Below are 18,513 nucleotides of genomic sequence, written 5' to 3'. Positions count from 1 at the left end.
GAGTGGCCTCTACTAAAATCTCGAGGCAGAAACAAGCCTAGCCTATCCAATGAACTAAAAAAGGCCGCCATGTCTGGAGTTCAGGGAGAAAAGGGGAAAGTGGTACAAGAGGAGGCTAGTGACGTAGGGACCAGATCGTGAGGGAGGCTGTGTTCAGAATTCTGGACTTTATGCCCCAGCTTGACAAGGTTTTCAAAGTAGGAGATCACTCTGGTTTCCAGTTATTTAACTCTGTGAGATTATTAAGTGATTCCAAGGGTCCTCTCCCTCTAGTGAGGATTCTATAATTATTTACTCTCTGTAGGACAAAAAGGAACCCATTTCTTTCTTTCTGAGACATGATCTCATTCTGTTGCCCAGGCTGGAGTACAGTGGCACAACTGGCTCACTTTAGCCTCCACTTTCTAGGCTCAAGTGAACCTCCTGTCTCAGCCTCCTGTGCAGCCAGGACCACCCCAGGCACGTGCTATCACTGCTGGCTAATTTTTTTGTAGAGACAGGTCTTGCTTTGTTGCCCAGGTTGGTCTCAGATTCCTGAGCTCAAGCTATCTTCCCAGTTCGGCCTTCCAAAGTGCTGAGAGTACAGGTGTGAAACACAGTGCAAAGCCGAGAACTCATTCTTATACTAGCTGTGCTCAATCTTGTTCCCAGTGGTTCTCAGGAGATGCCACAAGTGGGGAAGATGACTGACATTTAGGCAGGTCATTTAAATACTGTAAAAACTCTGTAGCAGCTGTGAAAACTCAGCAAAAGCTCTCATTGGAAGCAAGGGGACAGATTAGGTGATTCTCTGCTCTTCATATCTTCTCCTGTAATCTAAAAAAACATTCCTATGGATTGTTTTTAAGTAATTGGCAACCTTGCTCATGCCTTGAGTTTTCCATTGGATGCAGAGTCATCAGCAGTAGACTTAAAAGAGATGGTGTCCCATCTCTCCCTCCTAACTCCACCACAAAGAGAGCTGCTGCCCAACCACTGACCCCAGTCCTTCCTCCCATAATCTGGAAGCTCACTCTGCATTCTTGAGCAGGTCAGATGGTAGCTATTACCATACTGGTGGCAGTCAGCCAATAATTTGGCAACAGGCACCACATTCTCCAGAAAGCTTGGCTGCTTCTTTCTCTCCTAACAAGCCCAGTGGATCCCGTCAGGTTAAGAGTGTCTGGAAGTACTAGACAGTGGTTTAATAACAAGCCTACTGTGCCAGTTCTGCATTCTTTTCCCTTGGAGGCCTCTAAACAACTTAAACAACTGGGCAGACTTTGTCTCCATCCTCTTTTCTCACCACCATTTAAACCTCTTCCTACATTGCCATCAACCAAGAGGTTTTCAACTCCTCACCACCACCTCTGAAATCCTTCTCAGTTCATGAACCCCACCACCTCTGAAATCCTTCTCAGTTCATGAACCAACAGACTTAATGTATGGTACAAAGTAGTCCTTCAATAAATGGCAATGGAATTGGACTGAATTGTTTAGTTTGGCCAGGGATGTTGGCAAAATAAGACCATATTCTTACTGCGAGTAGGGAAAATTTTTAAAAAGTCCATGGCTGCTTAATATTTAAACAAACTGTTCACTGTGTAAACTAGGGTGTTTTTCCGCCAAATGGGGAAACTGAACAGAAATAGGTTTACAATCTAGTGTTGCTCTTCCATATGGCTGAATGTGACAAATGATGTCATAGACATGCTAGCCCCCGGCAGAATAATGAATGGTTCCAAAGGCAGGATGCAGGTTGAAAACATCAGTTTCTGTCTCTTCTGGTGCTTTTTTTTTTTTTTTTTTTAATTTCAGGACTAGCCACATGTAAGTTACTAGGTTTACAAAAGCCAGTCAAGGCTAAAGGGTGTTGCCCTGCTGGGGTGGGAATTGCTAGTGGCATGACTGTCCCTCATTACCTCTGGATTTGACATTGCTTTTCAGGAGTGGCCGGAGTGGATACCCTTCGATGAGTCCACTCTCTCCCCAGGATATATTCCAGTTGGCTTGTATGGACCCCGCCGATGATGGACAGTTCCAAGAACGGCAGTCTCTGGTGAATGCATGAGTTATATGACCTCAAAAATACTTCCTTGGTTTCCTGATCCCTCTCACTAATTTTAATACATAGTCATGGTCTGTCAGGAAAATCCATTCTGGTAGTTTAGCCAGTTGCCCTGGAGGTGTCCTGCCTTAGCCCTTTTCTAGCCCAGTTTCTCATGTGCTCTGACAATGTTCCCTCTTCAGGTTTTACAGTCCCAGAGGTCCCTTCCCTGCAGCAGGAACTTAAATTGCTTTAGGCCAAGCCCTCTTAGTTTATGCCCGAATATCAAGTGTAAGACCGGAAGTCACTTATAAAATCTTGCCTTTGATGGGGAGCTTGAAGATGCATCACCAGAGAATGAGTGACACCAACCCTGCCTCTTAGTGTAGTTAGGTACTGCTTGTGGGACACACAAATGCCCCATGCCATTCCTTAGTGATGCCCACCTCCTCTAGAACCTAGCAGCAGCATGTGCCACAGTGACGAGCTGCCTGCCAGGAGGCACAGAAGACTGTCTTACCTCTGCTCTGTGTGGGTTCAGGCACATTGTCCCTTTTGGTCACAATTCAAAGACATTCTAACAGGCCACTAAAGTAACTTCCCTGACCCCAAAATGAGTTTATTAGCATAAATGGTGAAATTCCTGGCTGGGCGCGGTGGCTCACGCCTGTAATCCCAGTACTTTGGGAGGCCAAGGCGGGCAGATCATGAGGTCAGGAGATCGAGACCATCCTGGCTAACACTGTGAAACCCCGTCTCTACTAAAAATACAAAAAAAATTTTCCAGGCTTGGTGGCAGGCACCTGTGGTTCCAGCTACTCAGGAGGCTGAGGCAGGAGAATGGCATGAACCTGGGAGGTGGAGCTTGCAATGAGCCGAGATCACACTGCTGCACTCCAGCCTGGGTGACAGAGCAAGACTCCGTCTCAAAAACAAATAAAAAAGCAATTCCTGAGAGACCTATTGACTCAAGTGAAAGCCTGAAGAAGAGAGGAGAGATTCAAGTTTTGGCTTAGCTAATACAAAGCTAAAATATGGTTCCTAAACATCATTGACTTTACCATTATTCCTAGTTCAGGAGCCATGAGCTCAAGGTCCCCCACCCCAACCTTAGCTTAGAATTGAAGCCCAAGCAGTCACTGGACTGAAGAGAAAAAAAGACAAAACCCAACCATTGCAAAAGTCTGTACAGACAGCTTGTACTAAGTGAGTTCCATATCATTTAAATTCTGATTCATCTGTGGCTTTTCTCTCCCCTTCATTTCTCTCCTGATCCCTCCCCGCTGCTACTGTGTACCTCAGAGCCACCCTGAATGATGTGTGATGGAATGGGCACCCCCACAGAGGGCGAAAAACACTCAGTAGCTCAAACAAATGCGTGCTTCTATCTCCTGCGAGTGCTGAGACAGAGAATCGTGCATGGTTGTGTGGGGGAGACAGTTAGTCCAGACGCCCCCAGGGCTGAGCAATTGACTGCCTGAGGGTGTTCTTGATGAGGCAGGTAGGAACTAGTAGAGTCATTCTCTGCCCTCCCCTCTGAGGAACTTAGCACCAACACCTGTGGAATAATAAACTATAGATAGTTTGATTCTTAAAAAGACCTCACAGCATTTTGCCTGCCTGGCGATGTGTCTAGTGGGAAAAAAATCGCAATAATGTGTCCTTTCTTTCACAGGGAGACTTTATGACATCATTTCTGCGGGTTCCCCAGGGCTGAGCCATAGTGCCAGGACTTTTTGGATATGTGTTCATCTCATTGTCAGTACCAGTGTCTGTAATTCAATTTAGGTGTCGGCCTGTGCTACACACTCAACACTGTGTACTTCTGCCCATCCCTCGGGGCTGCTGCTCCATGTCCCCAGGCGTGGCCATGATTGTGTGTGTGCATATGGAGTGTGCGTCTCACACCACCTCTGATACCTGTAGACTGCAGTGTTGTTACCACGTCTGTCTGGAGTCAGAACTGTGTGCTATACAAAGCATGTACTACAAACACTATAACTCCCTCAAGTGCACCATAGCACATGTCTTGGGAAAGTACCCCTGCCATACACACCAGAAACCACTCAGCCAAATGGTCACATAGGCTAAGGTGGGGGTCCCAGACACTCTTTCCTTTGGGCAATGCCCTACATGTTTTAGGGTGTCATTTCCTAAATATAAAATCCTAAATATAAAATAGCTTTTTTCTGGTACGATCTCCATCTGCCCAAGATGTTCTTAGGTCTTTTTGTTAGGTAGCCCACGTAAACGTCTCTCATACAGCTCTTTATGCAATGATACTAGCTATCTGTATAGCGCATGCACAACTGCCAAACAAGAATGACGGAACCTTAGAGATTTCCAGTCCAACCTGATAACACTGTAGGCTGGCACAGTCCAAAACAATAGCTCTTAGCCACATGTGGCTAGTCCAGATAAAATATAAACTAATTTTTATATTGATTACATGTTGACATGCTAATATTTGGATATATTCAGCTAAATTAAATGTTATTAAATTTCACCTTTTACAACATGGTTACTTGGACATTTAAAATTCTGCAAGTGGCTTGCATCATCCTTCCATGGGACTGTGTCACTCAGGGCATCCCTGACAGCCACCCACCACATCTTTGGATGGTTTCAATCAGAAGAAAACTCTTAAAGTCACGTGTCTTAAGGCTTGAGAAGACGTATTTGACATCAGAAATTGTTTACTTCCCTTAGAAAACTGGTTTCTATTTAATTGATAAAAGGCTTCTTCAGATTAAAAGAATAAATCCAATGCTATCACTTCTTAGAAAGCGAACTTCACATATCTGAAAAGTATTATACCAAACAGTGTTTGTTGCAGAAAACAATAAAATCTGAATCGTTGCTTAGTGATGAAAAAGAGGAATCTACACCAGAAAAATAGGTGACCTTCAGTACTCAATCCCAGCTAGAGCTTCCTGTCTGGAACATATAGCACATAGGTGCACATAAACACACACACACATATACATACAACTGAGACCTTAAAGCTGCAAGTCTCTCTTTTGAAAGCCATTCTTGAGGAGGCTGAATTGTCCACTGGACGTGAGAAGCAATGAGATGGAACCAAGTCCCACAAGCTTGGCTGTGTGTTTATTTCCAGGAGCCAGAGGTTAGTGAATTAAAAAGCGTGCAGCCCTCTAACCATGGCATCTACCTTCCTTCGGACACCCAGGAGCATGCGGGATCTGGGAGGGCATCTTCTATGCCACGTCTGACTGTGGATCCCCAGGTAAAAAGCAACCACCTACATTAATGCAGTGGCATCCGGGCTGTATTAGCTGGGTTATGGAATAATATCTGATATTTGCAGGTGAGCCGTTGACGTGCCCGCACCCCTTCCCTATAAATAAAAGCTGGCTCATGGGTCGTCTCTAATAGAGCCTGCTTCTCCGGTGTTTTCAATGACCCCCCTAACCACAACAACCCAGCGAACGAAATTGCATACTTCACTCTGGACGGGTTAAACATTCTCAAGATTCAACCAGCCATGCAAGAAATATTTTCCAGGATTTTCTCTGTGTACTTCTCCATCCTTTTTTTGTTTCCTGACTCCTCCAGCACATATGCAGTTACTTACACACACAGGTCTGTGTCAGGACTGTCTGTCCTAACCAGTGCAGGCCACACCTCATTTCTTTGTCTGTTTTCCTGGCTTCTTTTTCCTGTCTGTCTGTCTTACATCAGGTTTTGACAGAGACAAGAAGTTTTTGTAGATTTGTTTTAATATCTGTGGCAAATCAAAATGCCAGAATTTAAAACGGGGCTAGGTGGGATTGATGGCAGCAGAGGGAGAGTGATACATTCTTAGCACTTGTTAAATTGCAAGCTCTCCTAGGCTCTAGTGCTGCAGGGCAGGGCCTTCTCTGCCAAGGGCGTTTAAAAAAAAAAAAAAAAGCAAAGCCATGCTTCTTTCATGGATGGGATGGCCTCTTAGACAATTGCCCTCACATGTTTCAAAGCAGCACAGTATTTGCTGCAGCCTGGCTGCGCCCCATGGTAGAGGGCTCTATGGGAGCTTGCACAGTTCCTGCCTGCATTCCGCATGGCTTTGCCTTGGTACACTCAGCTACAGGAAGAAAAGATCCTGGACCATTTCCAGTGACTATATTAACATAATGTAAGTATGCTTTCTTGAACAGTTTCCACCAGCTAAGGTTTGAGCAAGAGAGATTCAAGGGAAGTTACCATTTCCAGGGGTTACAATTTGCCTTCCTTAACGTCTCAGTCTTGGTGCTTCTGTCCTTTTAGATCTTTTCAATCGTTAATCCATACCTTGTGTTTTTCTGGGGGCTTGTATTTCCAGGTGGTGACAGACCCTAGCTCCATGAGACGTTCATTTTCCACTATTCGGGATAAGCGTTCAAATTCCTCGTGGTTGGAGGAATTCTCCATGGAGCGAAGCAGTGAAAATACCTACAAGTCCCGTCGCCGGAGTTACCACTCCTCCTTGCGGCTGTCAGCCCACCGCCTGAACTCTGATTCAGGTGAGGAGGTCTTCAGTGTCCAGCTCTTTCATCAGGCAGTGGGCTCCTGCCCTGGACTTACTCTCCAAGGACTATAGATAACCAGAAAAGAATTCAGAGACAAGGGCTGAAGAAAGTGAAGGATGCTCCTTACCAAAGGGAATTCCTGTATCTGACTTACATCCTGAAACAGGCCAAAGCCCTCCTCTGTGTTCACCAGAAAGGCTGTTGCAATCCCTTCCTTCTGGAGCAGGGCTATACAAATCATTAGAATTGAGGGAGCTTTTCAAATAGCCTTCTACAAAACCACTGGGGCTTTTTAGGCTTGTATTAGAGACCCACTGTGAGGACTGAACTTTAACCACCAATTCCACTTCAACCTAAACAGTGCTACCTGGAGTTATTTCCTGTGTTTGATTTTTTTTTTTTTTTTTTTTTGAGACAGAGTTTCACTCTGCGGCCCAGGCTAGAGTGCAGTGGTGTGATCTCGGCTCACTGCAAGCTCCGCCTCCCGGGTTCACACCATTCTCCTGCCTCAGCCTCCTGAATAGCTGGGACTACAGGCGCCCGCCACCGTGCCTGGCTAATTTTTTGTATATTTAGTAGAGACGGGGTTTCACCATGTTAGCCAGGATGGTCTCAATCTCCTGACCTCGTGATCCGCCCGCCTAGGCCTCCCAAAGTGCTGGGATTACAGGCGTGAGCCACTGCACCTGGCCCGAATTTCTTTTAAGCTTTTTGCTTTAAAAAAATATATATATATCTATATATATCTATATATATTAGTCTGGCTCAACTATTTTGTTTTATTGGATAAAGGAATCAAAGTTGAAAAAGCAGTGACTTGTCCCATGTCATAGGGCCATTAAGTGGCAGAACTGGGACTAGCACTGGGATCCTTTCATTTCAATCCTGGACTTCTCACCATGGCATTATGTTAGGTGTGTGATTATTTAGTTCATAGAAATTTCTTAATTCCCTTCTGCTGGTGCCACCTTCCCCCCAAAAAGTTATGCAGCCATATTTATGATAGAGTTCCTGAGCCATATTGTTAACCAAGATCCTATATTGTGTGTAGCATAAATAGAAACAGAATAGATTGCATTGTTTGACATATGTGTCTCTAGTGGCACCTTGCAAACTTACCTGCTTACAAAATAGGTAATTTGCTAGCCTGCCTTTCTCCCCTGTCTCCCCTGCTTCCCTTTCAGATCATCTTTTGACATACCTGGAGAAGCCAGGATTCTTTTAGGGGCCTATCTTTTTTCAGGCTGCTACAACAAATTACCACAGACTGGGTGGATTCAATAACATGTATTTGTCATGGTTCTGTAGGCTGGGAAATCCAAGACCAAGGTGCCAGCAGATCCCTGTCTTCTTTCTATTCTCACATGATGGAGAGCAGAGAGATAGGAAGCAAGCACTCTCAGGCCTCTTCTTATCAGGGCACTAATCTCATCATGGAGGCCCCACCCTCATACCCTGCCTCCTAATACCATACCATCAGGAACAAATTAGGCCTCAACATTTGAATTTGGGGGGGACACAAACATGTGGTTCCTCTGAGGGCCCAACCCCAGGCTGTGATGTGATACTTGGAGAGAAGTCCCTTCATCATCATTGGTCAGAGTGGACAGAGTTATAACCAAGTGCTTTTGTCATCTCTCACAGGCCACAAGTCTGACACTCACCGCTCAGGGGGCAGGGAGCGGGGACGGTCAAAAGAGCGAAAGCATCTTCTCTCTCCTGATGTCTCCCGCTGCAATTCAGAAGAGCGAGGGACCCAGGCTGACTGGGAGTCCCCAGAGCGCCGTCAATCCAGGTCACCCAGTGAGGGCAGGTCACAGACGCCCAACAGACAGGTGAGCGCAGAGAGGAAGCCAGTCTACAGCAGAAGGACAGGGGAGGGTGGGCTGTATCATTAGATGCAAGTCGTGAGCATTTCGCAAACGCATTCAAGTACCCACAAAGACTGGAATTTCACAGGAAGCTATACCTATAGTGCATAGAGGTTAGCTGCTCAATGCTTGTGTACTCAGAGATGATCTGAATTCACAGAAAACCAGATTTCCCCCAAAAAGATGGTGTCTAGAGGTCATTCCATTCCAGCCTTCAGAAACCAGAGATATAAATAGGTTGACAGCCAGATTTTGGAGGAGAGGATGGTCCTTTAGCCAGAAAGTTTCCTTTGACCATCTTGTGATCCTCAGTATTTGTGAGAATTGTGATTCATCTCTCAGCCCAGGATTCACAAGTCAGAGCAGTTCACCCTCATTTACCTAGCTTGCAGCCATCCCAGCAAGATCATGCCTTTTGCTGAACCACCAGCTTGGTGCCTAAGGAATAACTATCAGATCTGTATGAAAACATTCATAGACTCTGTTTTACTCCTTACTACAGCCCTATCTCTAGTCATGGCATTTTGACCCATAATAGGAGAGCCCCTCAACAGAAATGATCAGCGGAGAAAAGGCAGGGCTGCTAATGCAAACCTTTAGAGACACAGCAGTCAAGAGGTTTCCCTTCTAGAACAACAGTTTTCAAATTTTAGTGCCGAACAGCATTAACCCATGAAGTTTACTAGCACTGCACATTCCTGGTGCCTGAAGGACCCAGGAGTCTGCCTTTGAAAAGACCCCTCTGTAGGATTCTCAGCAGGAGGTTCGTAGGTCACACATACCTTAAGAAATGCTCTCCTGGAGGTTTACTTCCCAAAACCTGGGCTCAGTTTCCCTTGGGAATAGGTGAGGGCAAGTATGGCCTGAGCCAACAACTGAGTGTATCAGGTACAGAAGCTGAGTTCAGCAAACCACAGAAGACATGGGCAGGAATAAGGGTTTCCCAGACAGAGCAACTCCAGCATTTGTTCACCTTCCACAGAGTTGTCTTTCTCAAGTTTAAAGTCTCTCTTTTAGTGTGCCCCTTGTTACATATGTAGAGCTTCCTTAGTAGTCCAAGTGCTTGTTCCACGGACCTGCCACCCCTAGCATCACCTGGAAGCTTGTTAGAAATGCAGAATCTCAGGCCTTGCCCCAGATCTTCTGAGCCTGCATCTGCAGTTTAACCAGATCCCCAGAGGTTTGTATGCACAAAGTCTGAGATGTCCTGGTCTAAATGTTCTTGACTCCTTAATCTCTTCAATCCCTTTTTCCCTGAGTGGATGTGAATACTACAGGGAGCTCCAGCTCAGGCCTCTCCCTGACAGAATTCAGATTCCAAGGACTCTCTTAACAGAGTTGCAAGTAGGGATCATGCCAAGCCCAATCTAACATGCCATGTCTCTCCTGCTATACAGGGCACAGGTTCCCTAAGTGAGAGCTCCATCCCCTCTGTCTCTGACACCAGCACCCCAAGAAGAAGTCGTCGGCAGCTCCCACCCGTCCCGCCAAAGCCCCGGCCCCTCCTTTCCTACAGCTCCCTGATTCGACACGCGGGCAGCATCTCTCCACCTGCTGATGGAAGCGAGGAGGGCTCCCCGCTGACCTCCCAAGCTCTGGAGAGCAACAATGCTTGCCTGACCGAGTCTTCCAACTCTCCGCACCCCCAGCAGAGCCAACATGCCTCCCCACAGCGCTACATCTCCGAGCCCTACTTGGCCCTGCACGAAGACTCCCATGCCTCAGACTGTGGTGAGGAGGAGACGCTCACTTTCGAAGCAGCCGTGGCTACTAGCCTGGGCCGTTCCAACACCATCGGCTCAGCCCCACCCCTGCGGCATAGCTGGCAGATGCCCAACGGGCACTATCGGCGGCGGAGGCGCGGGGGCCCTGGGCCAGGCATGATGTGTGGGGCTGTCAACAACCTGCTAAGTGACACGGAAGAAGATGACAAATGCTAGAGGCTGCTCCCCCCTCCGATGCATGCTCTTCTCTCACATGGAGAAAACCAAGACAGAATTGGGAAGCCAGTGCGGCCCGGGGGGGAGGAAGAGGGAAAAGGAAGATGGAAGGACACCATGCATTATCAGAGAAGAGGAAGTAAAGGACAATCAGAACACCAGTCAAACCCACCAAATTGCTTTATTCCCCTTTGCAAGATGGGCACTGCCATAGTTCTGCCTCTTTGCTGGGGAAAGATACCAGGAACGTGGAGGGTTATTACTGCGGGAGAAGGGACACGAGGATGGCTTTGCTTCCCCTTGCCCCTTCCCACTTTTCTAAAAGCTGTGGAGGGATCTAGCTGGCCTATGTCTACACTCAGTGCCCTGAGAAGCCTGGAAGACTTTCTGGCTCTTAACTGGGGAGTAGTGGAGACCATAGGAGAGGACTCTCCTCCCTCACCAGCTCTTACGCCTCAGCCAGCACCACTGCCACCAGGGCAACTGCAGCAGCATCTCATGCATAACCCTGTGGCTTGCTTCCCCCAGGGCAGCACAGGCTAAGTCAGGAACATCGGATGCCAGGGAGGGAGGAGAAAGCCGAAGCGAAAGGGGTCAGGGTGCTGAGGCAACAGCAGCAAGGGCTGGTCTGGACAAGAAAAGCCATAGCCCGGCAGCCCCTACCATGAGGGAGACAGAGAAACAGAACTGGTGGTGCTGGGGGGTATAGCCCCCCATCCTTGAGGCCTGTCACCCACACAGTAGGTGCTGAGACTTAGGACAGGTCAGGAAGTCCCCCAGGGTCCACAAAGGTGCCTGAGGCTCTGGTAAGGGTGAAGATAAAAGTATTTAACAACCGCTATGGCATCAATGTAAGTGGAGTTTGGTCCTAGTGCCGGAGCCCATGCTATTGCAGGCATTGGCTCTTTAGATGCCAGTCATGGGGGAACCCTGAGGGTGTGGGTACAGTAGCAGGGGCCACCTAAGAGATTCAAAACAGAGTCTGTTTTCCAACCAGTGTGGAAGCAATTAAATATGTGTAACAGTGCTACGGCCACACCAGCACCTCCTGGCTGAAGGTCAGCCCACACTCTGGTCCATGAGGCAGCAAGGCCAGTGCTGTGCCAAGCCCAGTAAGGCCAAGTGCCAGAGGCCCAGCCTTCCCTGCCACTCCTCTGAGAGGGCAGAACACACATATCCAAGTAGGCTACCCACCACTGGGTAGGGATTTCTGTAAAGATGGGAAAGGCTGATAGATTGAAATAAGCTTCTGTGAAAGTCTGGATTTACTGAGGACCTCCCCTGAGGAGGGACCGTTGGGACTGCAGCTTCTGCAGCTGGTGTGGGGTTCAGGTCAGTTTGACAGGATGCTTTAAGGTGATTAGTAAATATACCTCAGCTTAGACTTGGGCTGCTCCTTCTAGCAAAGCAGGCTCCAGTGGGGCCTCATCATACAGGATGACAAGACTGGGGCCCTGGTCACCTTGAATATGCCCCTGGGCCAAGATGGGGCTTCACCCCTCCCCAGAGTAAGAGCTGGGGCTGACAGTCCCACTCTGTCATTCCTAATGGCCCAAACGCAGAAGCACTGAGCAAGAGAGCCCTTTCTTGCCAAGCCAGTGCTCTTTTGGTATATGGCATACAGCTCCATCGGAGGGGACACATCACTGGCTTTATCTGGTGGAAATGTACCTTTCCCTTAAGTTCATCCTTAGTGCCATCACAGCAGGTGAATGGGTGCCCGACGGGGCCCTCCTTCCCCCACCAGGAACAGATGGAGCCTGCCACCCAGGATCCTGATCTGCCCTGCACTGAGCACTCAGTGGATAAACACTCCTCCAGCCCAGACACACTCCTCCTCTTGGGCAGGAGCAATCCAGAGTTGTTATTTTTCTTAGAAGGAGCCTCTTTTCCCTCTATTTTTTAAATTGAAATATAATAGCTGCATCAGCCCTGAAAAGCCAAATTCAACCACATGGCTGGAGAATCATTTGTCATGGCCCCGCCTTCTCTTCTGATACTGATGGAGCTTTATGACCCACGGTCAGCCCCCAAACCAAAGTTGTCCCAACAGAGGAGGCCAGTGAGGCAGAGACAGAGCTCTCCCACTCTCAGACCCTCTTTTGTCTTCATTTTCCTCTCCCACTTAGCACATGTGTGCTTGAGGGTGGCTGGGAATGTGATATACAGCACCCTGATCCTAACAGGTGTGATCGTTACGTAAGACGCTGATTCTGGGCCTTGTATTGCTTTTAAAGTTTCCTCTGCTCAGCATCATTTCATGCCAAAGTGCTGCTATGGGCTGCTTTGTGTGCACAAAATTGCTTTTTCCACCTCGGAAATACAGCTTTCCCTAGGGGGAGGCCTACAACAGGACGACCATTCTGAGCCAGCGAGTCTATTGCATGGTGTTTTGAGAAAGGGAATTTTAGTGACACCTTATGCCATTTCAAGAGGAGAAATGCAGGCTGGCAGAGCAATTTCCAGAAATGGAATTTGCCTGCAAATAGTATAAACAACACTAAATTTACTGTGCCAGGAAATCTTCCTGAACTCCTTGAACTCATACACACAGGTATTTGAGTCCTGAATAAAGTGTTGGAAAGCACTGCAGATGCGGTCACCTGACTGACCACCTGGGTTTTCTATTACCAGTGAATTTCTTTTATTCACCTTCCCTTGACCAAGAAATTGGGTTTCTTTTCCCTCAGCCTGCACTTACTCTTCTATTAAGACCAGAAAATAAAATAATTTTCCGTTGAGTCACAAACTCATCATCTTGTTTGGTTTTCTGCTGCCTCTGAACAAAAGTCAATGCCAGCCTTCCCTTGCTGGGTGTCAGAGTCTGCCTCCCTTGAAAAGAGGCCCCTATAGACCCCAACACCTATTCTTTTCTCTGGTTAATTACAGCAGCATCTGAGAAATTCCATGCAAAAGAAGACTACAACCAGTGTTTGAGATATACCACAAGATCAAATTTGGGCACTGGTGGTCCACCTCAGAAGACTCTTGAGTCATATATTCAGTTTCTCTTGCTAATATATGACTCGTCTTCACCATCTCCTCAAAACAAGAGCAAAGCCAAGATAGAGGAAGGTAAAAGGAGGAGGAAAGGAAACCAAGGCAGGGAGATGTTCTAAGTAGGTTTGCATTTAGTTACCCCTCATTTCACTTAAGGCTCCAGACAGACTCCAGGTAGGGAATGCATGCTGTCTCTTTCTCTGTGTCTGTCTCCCCATCTCCTAGAGGACAGAGTGCCAGCGACCTTTGGACAGGGGCAGGGCTCCAGCCAAGGTGCCCCTGAGCCAGGGTCAGCATAGAATTTCCTGCCCCGTGAAGGGCTGGCACCAGCTAGCATCCCCTTGGTTCCACATGAGTCATGAACACAATTGTCAGTGGGGGTCTCTGCTGCCCTTCTGGCTGAAGAATCTGTTTTTCTTCTGGGCTTCACTTGTAGTTCCTATTCAATGTCTCCATAGGGCACTGAGATCACCAAGAACATTACCCAGAAGCTGAAGTCCAAATGTTCTAGATTTTGACCTCTCTTGACTCTGGGGCCACAAAGAGAAGTCCCCATAATCCACCTCTCAGCCAGTATCTCCCTTCTTTGCACAGATTCCTCCCAACCCCATAGAGCCTATGTGGTGAGCATGAGGGTCGTCTTCCCTCTGTTCTCCCATCCCAGCCTCTGTTTTGCTGCATGTTAGCGCTGATCCAGCTCCTGAGATGGTTAATTCCACCCAATCCAAGCTTATTTGCTTGCCTGACTGACTCCACCACTCTCTCAGCTATGGGGGAATATTGCATTCTAATGAAATAGGGTTTGGAACTCACCTGGTGCTGCTCGCAAGACAACTGACACAAGGTGTAGGGTGTGGGGGTGGACACAATGCCCACCTACTGGATAAAAGCTCACTGCAGGAAAATGAGGTCTCCTGGCATAATGCAACAAAAATCTCATATAATTTTGATTTTTAAAAAGTTGTTCTCAATTTTTCATTACATCCTACTTCTCAGCCCTCTGGATGTTTCATTTTTTTGGACAAAGTGTTTCTTTAGTGGTTGGGGCCAGGGACAGGTTGAGGGATATTTCTCGGCTCATTTATAAGATATAAATATTATGAGGTTGTATGTAAAGAAAGAGCAAACGTACAGCAGAAGGGGAGCAAATAGCTACCTTTCAAGGATTTTGAGACTTGAAGGTTAAGGAATTTTTACTGCTATTTTTGTTCATCAGTTTCATGTCTGTTATGTTTTGAGATCCTCAGAGGCCTAGGGTTAGCGTATGCCAAGAATCCTGGTGAGAGGCGTTGCCATGCCTTGGGGTGAATTCTTCCCCACTAGCTCTCTCACCCAGCCTACAAGTCCTTCCCTCATAGATCCCAGAGCAATGGGCACCGTCCAGGAGGTACAGGAGAGGACTTTATGATGCAGGAAAGAAGGAAGAAGTGGGTCCCTTGCAAGTGGCCAGACAGGGAATGATGGTTTGACTCCAGAAAGAGTCTCTATGGAATCAGGTTCAGGTTTGGATAACTTCTCTTTAAAATATCTCCACATTGAGACGCTTATTTTAACAAAATCCAAACAAAATTAACTCAGGGCTTGTGACCTAACCTTTGTAAGAAGGTGATCAAAGAGATCCTACATTAATAAGTACTGCCTGTAGCACCAGCTTTGCCTTTTTGTCTTTTGTTGTTTCTTTCCTGAACCACCCTGTACATCATAGCCAGGTCTACCCCAAATAGAGCAGCAGCTGATGGCTTCTCTGCTGTCTGTGGAGGGAGGGCTCGGCTGCAGAGCTATGGTGTTTTGTCAGCTGTTAGGTGCTACAGCCCACCCAGTCAGAGTACATAGACATAGCGCTTTAAGGGACAAAGGACAAACAGAACTATCTTTGCTTTCCGGAGGCCATCTTTTTCTTTCCTTGAATCCTTTCTGCTTTAAACTTCTGAGGTTTATGCATCCCAGAGAGGTCACACCAAGCCAAAGAGAACAAATTCATAGATTGTCCCAGCCTACCCAAAGGGCCTGAAAAGCCTCTCTAAACAAAACTCAAGATAGCTGAGAAGTATGAATGGGGTTCACAGCAAAGTCCAATTGATGGCTTTTGAGGCTGGGACACCCCCAAACTGCCCTTCTGTTTTCCTAGTTTTGCTTTCTTCCACCCACCCTCTCTCCGCATGCTGTAAGTTAGGGGAGTTAGTATCTTGAACTTCTAAATGCAAAAGGAGATTTTATCATAAGCCATGCTACCTGTAAATACATTATTGAGGTTTGCATTTTTATTTTTGGAGGTATGAAAGAGTTGAGTAGACCAAGTCAAAAGAGGTGTGGGGATTTATGTTTATTTTTATTTGTTTGGGGTGGTTTGGTTGGTGGCTGGGTTTCTTGTAACAGACCTATTCTGGAATAGCAAAGAAGGATACCTTGGTGATCTGCAATGTTTCTGAATCTGTTTCTCTTTAGGAAGTGATTGCCATCAAATTTAGTGATATGATATTTGAGTCAAAAATCTGAGGTTATAGTACCAGCTGTCTTTTCTCTCTGGTCTCCTTTTTGTCGTCTTTCTCTTTCTGTCTAAATTGGCCTCTGTCTTTTCCTAAGGACTTAAAATATAACCCAAATTAATGAAAAACTGCCCCAAAACTTCAGTGAAAGCCAAGGAGGTACAGAATTTTTTCAGGACATCTTTAACCAATACAAAATTTATGTCTTAAGAAGGTAATTTTTACAATAGTGTAGTAATCTGATAAATGAAAACTATTGGAAGTCAATAGTTTTTTATATTCCAGCTTTCTGTATTCAAACTTGTGCCTTCAGCAAGCATCTCTTCACTTTCTTTCCCTTGTCAATTGAAACATGAATGTTTGGCTAACTCATGATGTAAAGTGTCTGTTAAGTTAATAATACATAATTTAAAGCACTTAGTCTCCACAAAGCAATTTAGAAAAATCTTCACTTGTTAGATCCCATGAAGTACCTATGAAATTCTCAGCATTGCTATAAGCATTTGATTTTTTTTTTTAAGGAAACTTCCTGTTTAATGGAATCTGAATCCAGGATTTGCTTTAATTTCACTCTATTCTTCCCATTTTCCCTTATTCTTCTTGCTATCTCTCTAATTAAAAAAAAAAAAACCTAGACTTTTTTTTTTCAATCCAGAAAGTTGGGTTTTCATGATCTGAGCTTCCTTATGTCGCCTTCTCTTTGTGCAAACTTAAACCAGTCATAGATTGTCACCCAGACATATTCTCCAACCCAGCATTGGAAATCTGAATGAATCTTTTCTCTTTTTGTCCTACAAGTTTGCCAGAGATGAGAATGGATTGCTGTCTACATTCTACAACCAGACCCTAGACTTTATACCAGGCTGTGCCACTTCCTCTTCACTTCACTCAGAGGATGGCCCCAAAACTGAAAAGGAAACGAAATCATCAAATATACCAAATCCGAATTTGACTTTATTTGATGACTCAATAGTTTTCCTTCCGCTACTCTAATTTTTTTTTATGGCAATGGCCTATATGGCACAAGAACCACCACTTAAAGCAAATCTGTTGAACATTTTTATAAGGGATGAGCAAGAAAAACACACTCCAAAATTTTAAAGTGCCATTAATCAATTTTTAAAAATAAAGGTAATATGAAATGAGGGCTAAACAATGTAATATAACTGCCAGTTAAGGTAGACAGTAGTTGTGGTCTTAGTTACATTTGATATGGAGTTGTGTAATATTAAGCAGATCCCAGTGGAGTTAGTAAAAACATAGGTATTGAGTTTTAATGGCTACCAATTGGGATATATACTTAGCCTGCAGGCTGAACTTTAGTCAGTGTTTTTCTATCCTGTTGTTTTGTGAACAAGTCAAAATTTATACAAAGCTACCCTAAGTGCTGCAATTGCAGAGGAACTTGCCTCTTTGTGATATTAGAGGGCAGTCCAACTCCGCTCAAACTGAGTCCAAGATTTGAATTCATCCAGAAAAACAAATGGAGGAGAAAAGCCTAATGCACCACATGTGTTTGGCATTTCATGGCTGGGACAATGGAGTAGAGGGTAGGAAGACAAGCTGTAGAACAAAAGCAAAGTGAGGTAGAAAGTAACAGGTCCCAGAAGAGGACAGACTTAGAGATGTGTAACCTTGGATCCTCTTTTTCACTTAGAATATGGGTAAACTTCTTAGCACAAGACTGGATTCAGAGAAGTTCTTTCTGTTAAACTCACCTAGGGTAGTGGCTTTGAAGGCCTCAGAGGATTAATAGATTCCCAAAATTTTCTTCCAGACCTGGGAGATGGAGAGAAAGAGGTTCTTGCTTTAAAGCGGCTCGAAGACAATCTTTATGACTTTAGCAACTCTTCAACATAGTAGCACCAATAAAGGAGAGATTATGTTAACTTCCTAGTGGTGAGAATACCATGGGATGGGAGAAGGGCCAGTGAGTGGGACGGGAATGAGCTTCATCAGGAACAGATTTCAGACTCTGCAGGGTGCACTGGTTCTAGCCTCAAATAACAACATTGCAAGGAGGTGGACTACAGGGTCCACACCCTCTGTCCTTCGGGGTCCATGGTCAGGCCATTCCCTCTTTGTTTTGCTCCTAGAGGATGAGCATGTAAGATGAGATCAGGAGGGAAATTGGGTGCTCTGCCTCAGGCTGTTAAAATGCTGCTACCTGCATTCGAAAACGTGCAAGTCATGCCCCACAAGACACCTCCTTAGGGCAGCATCCACTGTGGTGTGCCAGCCTGACACCCCTGCAGTCACGGTGTTTGAATGGCAGCTGATGCTGGCCCACCCAGAGTATCGGTGCATCTCTCCTAAAGCCACAGTTCAGCACTGCATGTTGACCAGGCGGATATCCTGTAATATAGATGCTCGTTTGGATCCAAAAGGAAAACCATTAAAAATAAAAGAAAGATGAAAAACTTTAATGTTTTGGGGGGGATAAAAGAAAAGAATAAATAAAACCTTGTTGTAAAGAATGCATCGGCCTGATTTCCCTCACTTGATGTGTTTCTTTGCTGCTACCAGAAAGGGAAATCATGGGAGTGAAGCCTGCCAGGACCCTCAGGGTAAGCTGGCAGCAGGCGCTGCAGCTGCGCTTAGTTGGGGTCTGCTCAGACCAGTCAGGAGGAATTCAGGAGGCTTTCAAAGTCCCAAGGACATCCTGGCTCTGAAAGGTTTTCT

The 18,513-nt window shown here is 46.0% G+C and overlaps 1 protein-coding gene across 3 annotated transcripts in view; it reads left to right on the top strand.

Moving 5' to 3' along the window:
* The window catches only part of CACNA1E (calcium voltage-gated channel subunit alpha1 E), a 498,274-nt gene extending 480,679 nt beyond the window's left edge, over positions 1–17,595 (top strand). For 2 of the 3 annotated variants that reach the window (XM_063603599.1, XM_063603598.1), the window contains 4 exons: positions 1,927–2,038; positions 6,348–6,528; positions 8,179–8,369; positions 9,803–17,595. In XM_063603599.1, coding sequence (XP_063459669.1) covers positions 1,927–2,038; positions 6,348–6,528; positions 8,179–8,369; positions 9,803–10,345 — 1,027 coding nt within the window. In that variant the 3' untranslated portion in view covers positions 10,346–17,595. Of the gene's footprint in view, positions 1–1,926; positions 2,039–5,144; positions 5,274–6,347; positions 6,529–8,178; positions 8,370–9,802 lie in introns of all 3 variants that reach the window. The other variant, XM_057301979.2, reaches the window with a different exon arrangement.
* The last annotated feature ends 918 nt before the right edge of the window (positions 17,596–18,513 follow it).

Source organism: Pan paniscus, chromosome 1 (assembly GCF_029289425.2).
Source record: "Pan paniscus chromosome 1, NHGRI_mPanPan1-v2.0_pri, whole genome shotgun sequence".
NCBI lineage: Eukaryota > Metazoa > Chordata > Mammalia > Primates > Hominidae > Pan > Pan paniscus.
This window is presented reverse-complemented; position numbering and strand designations above follow the sequence as displayed.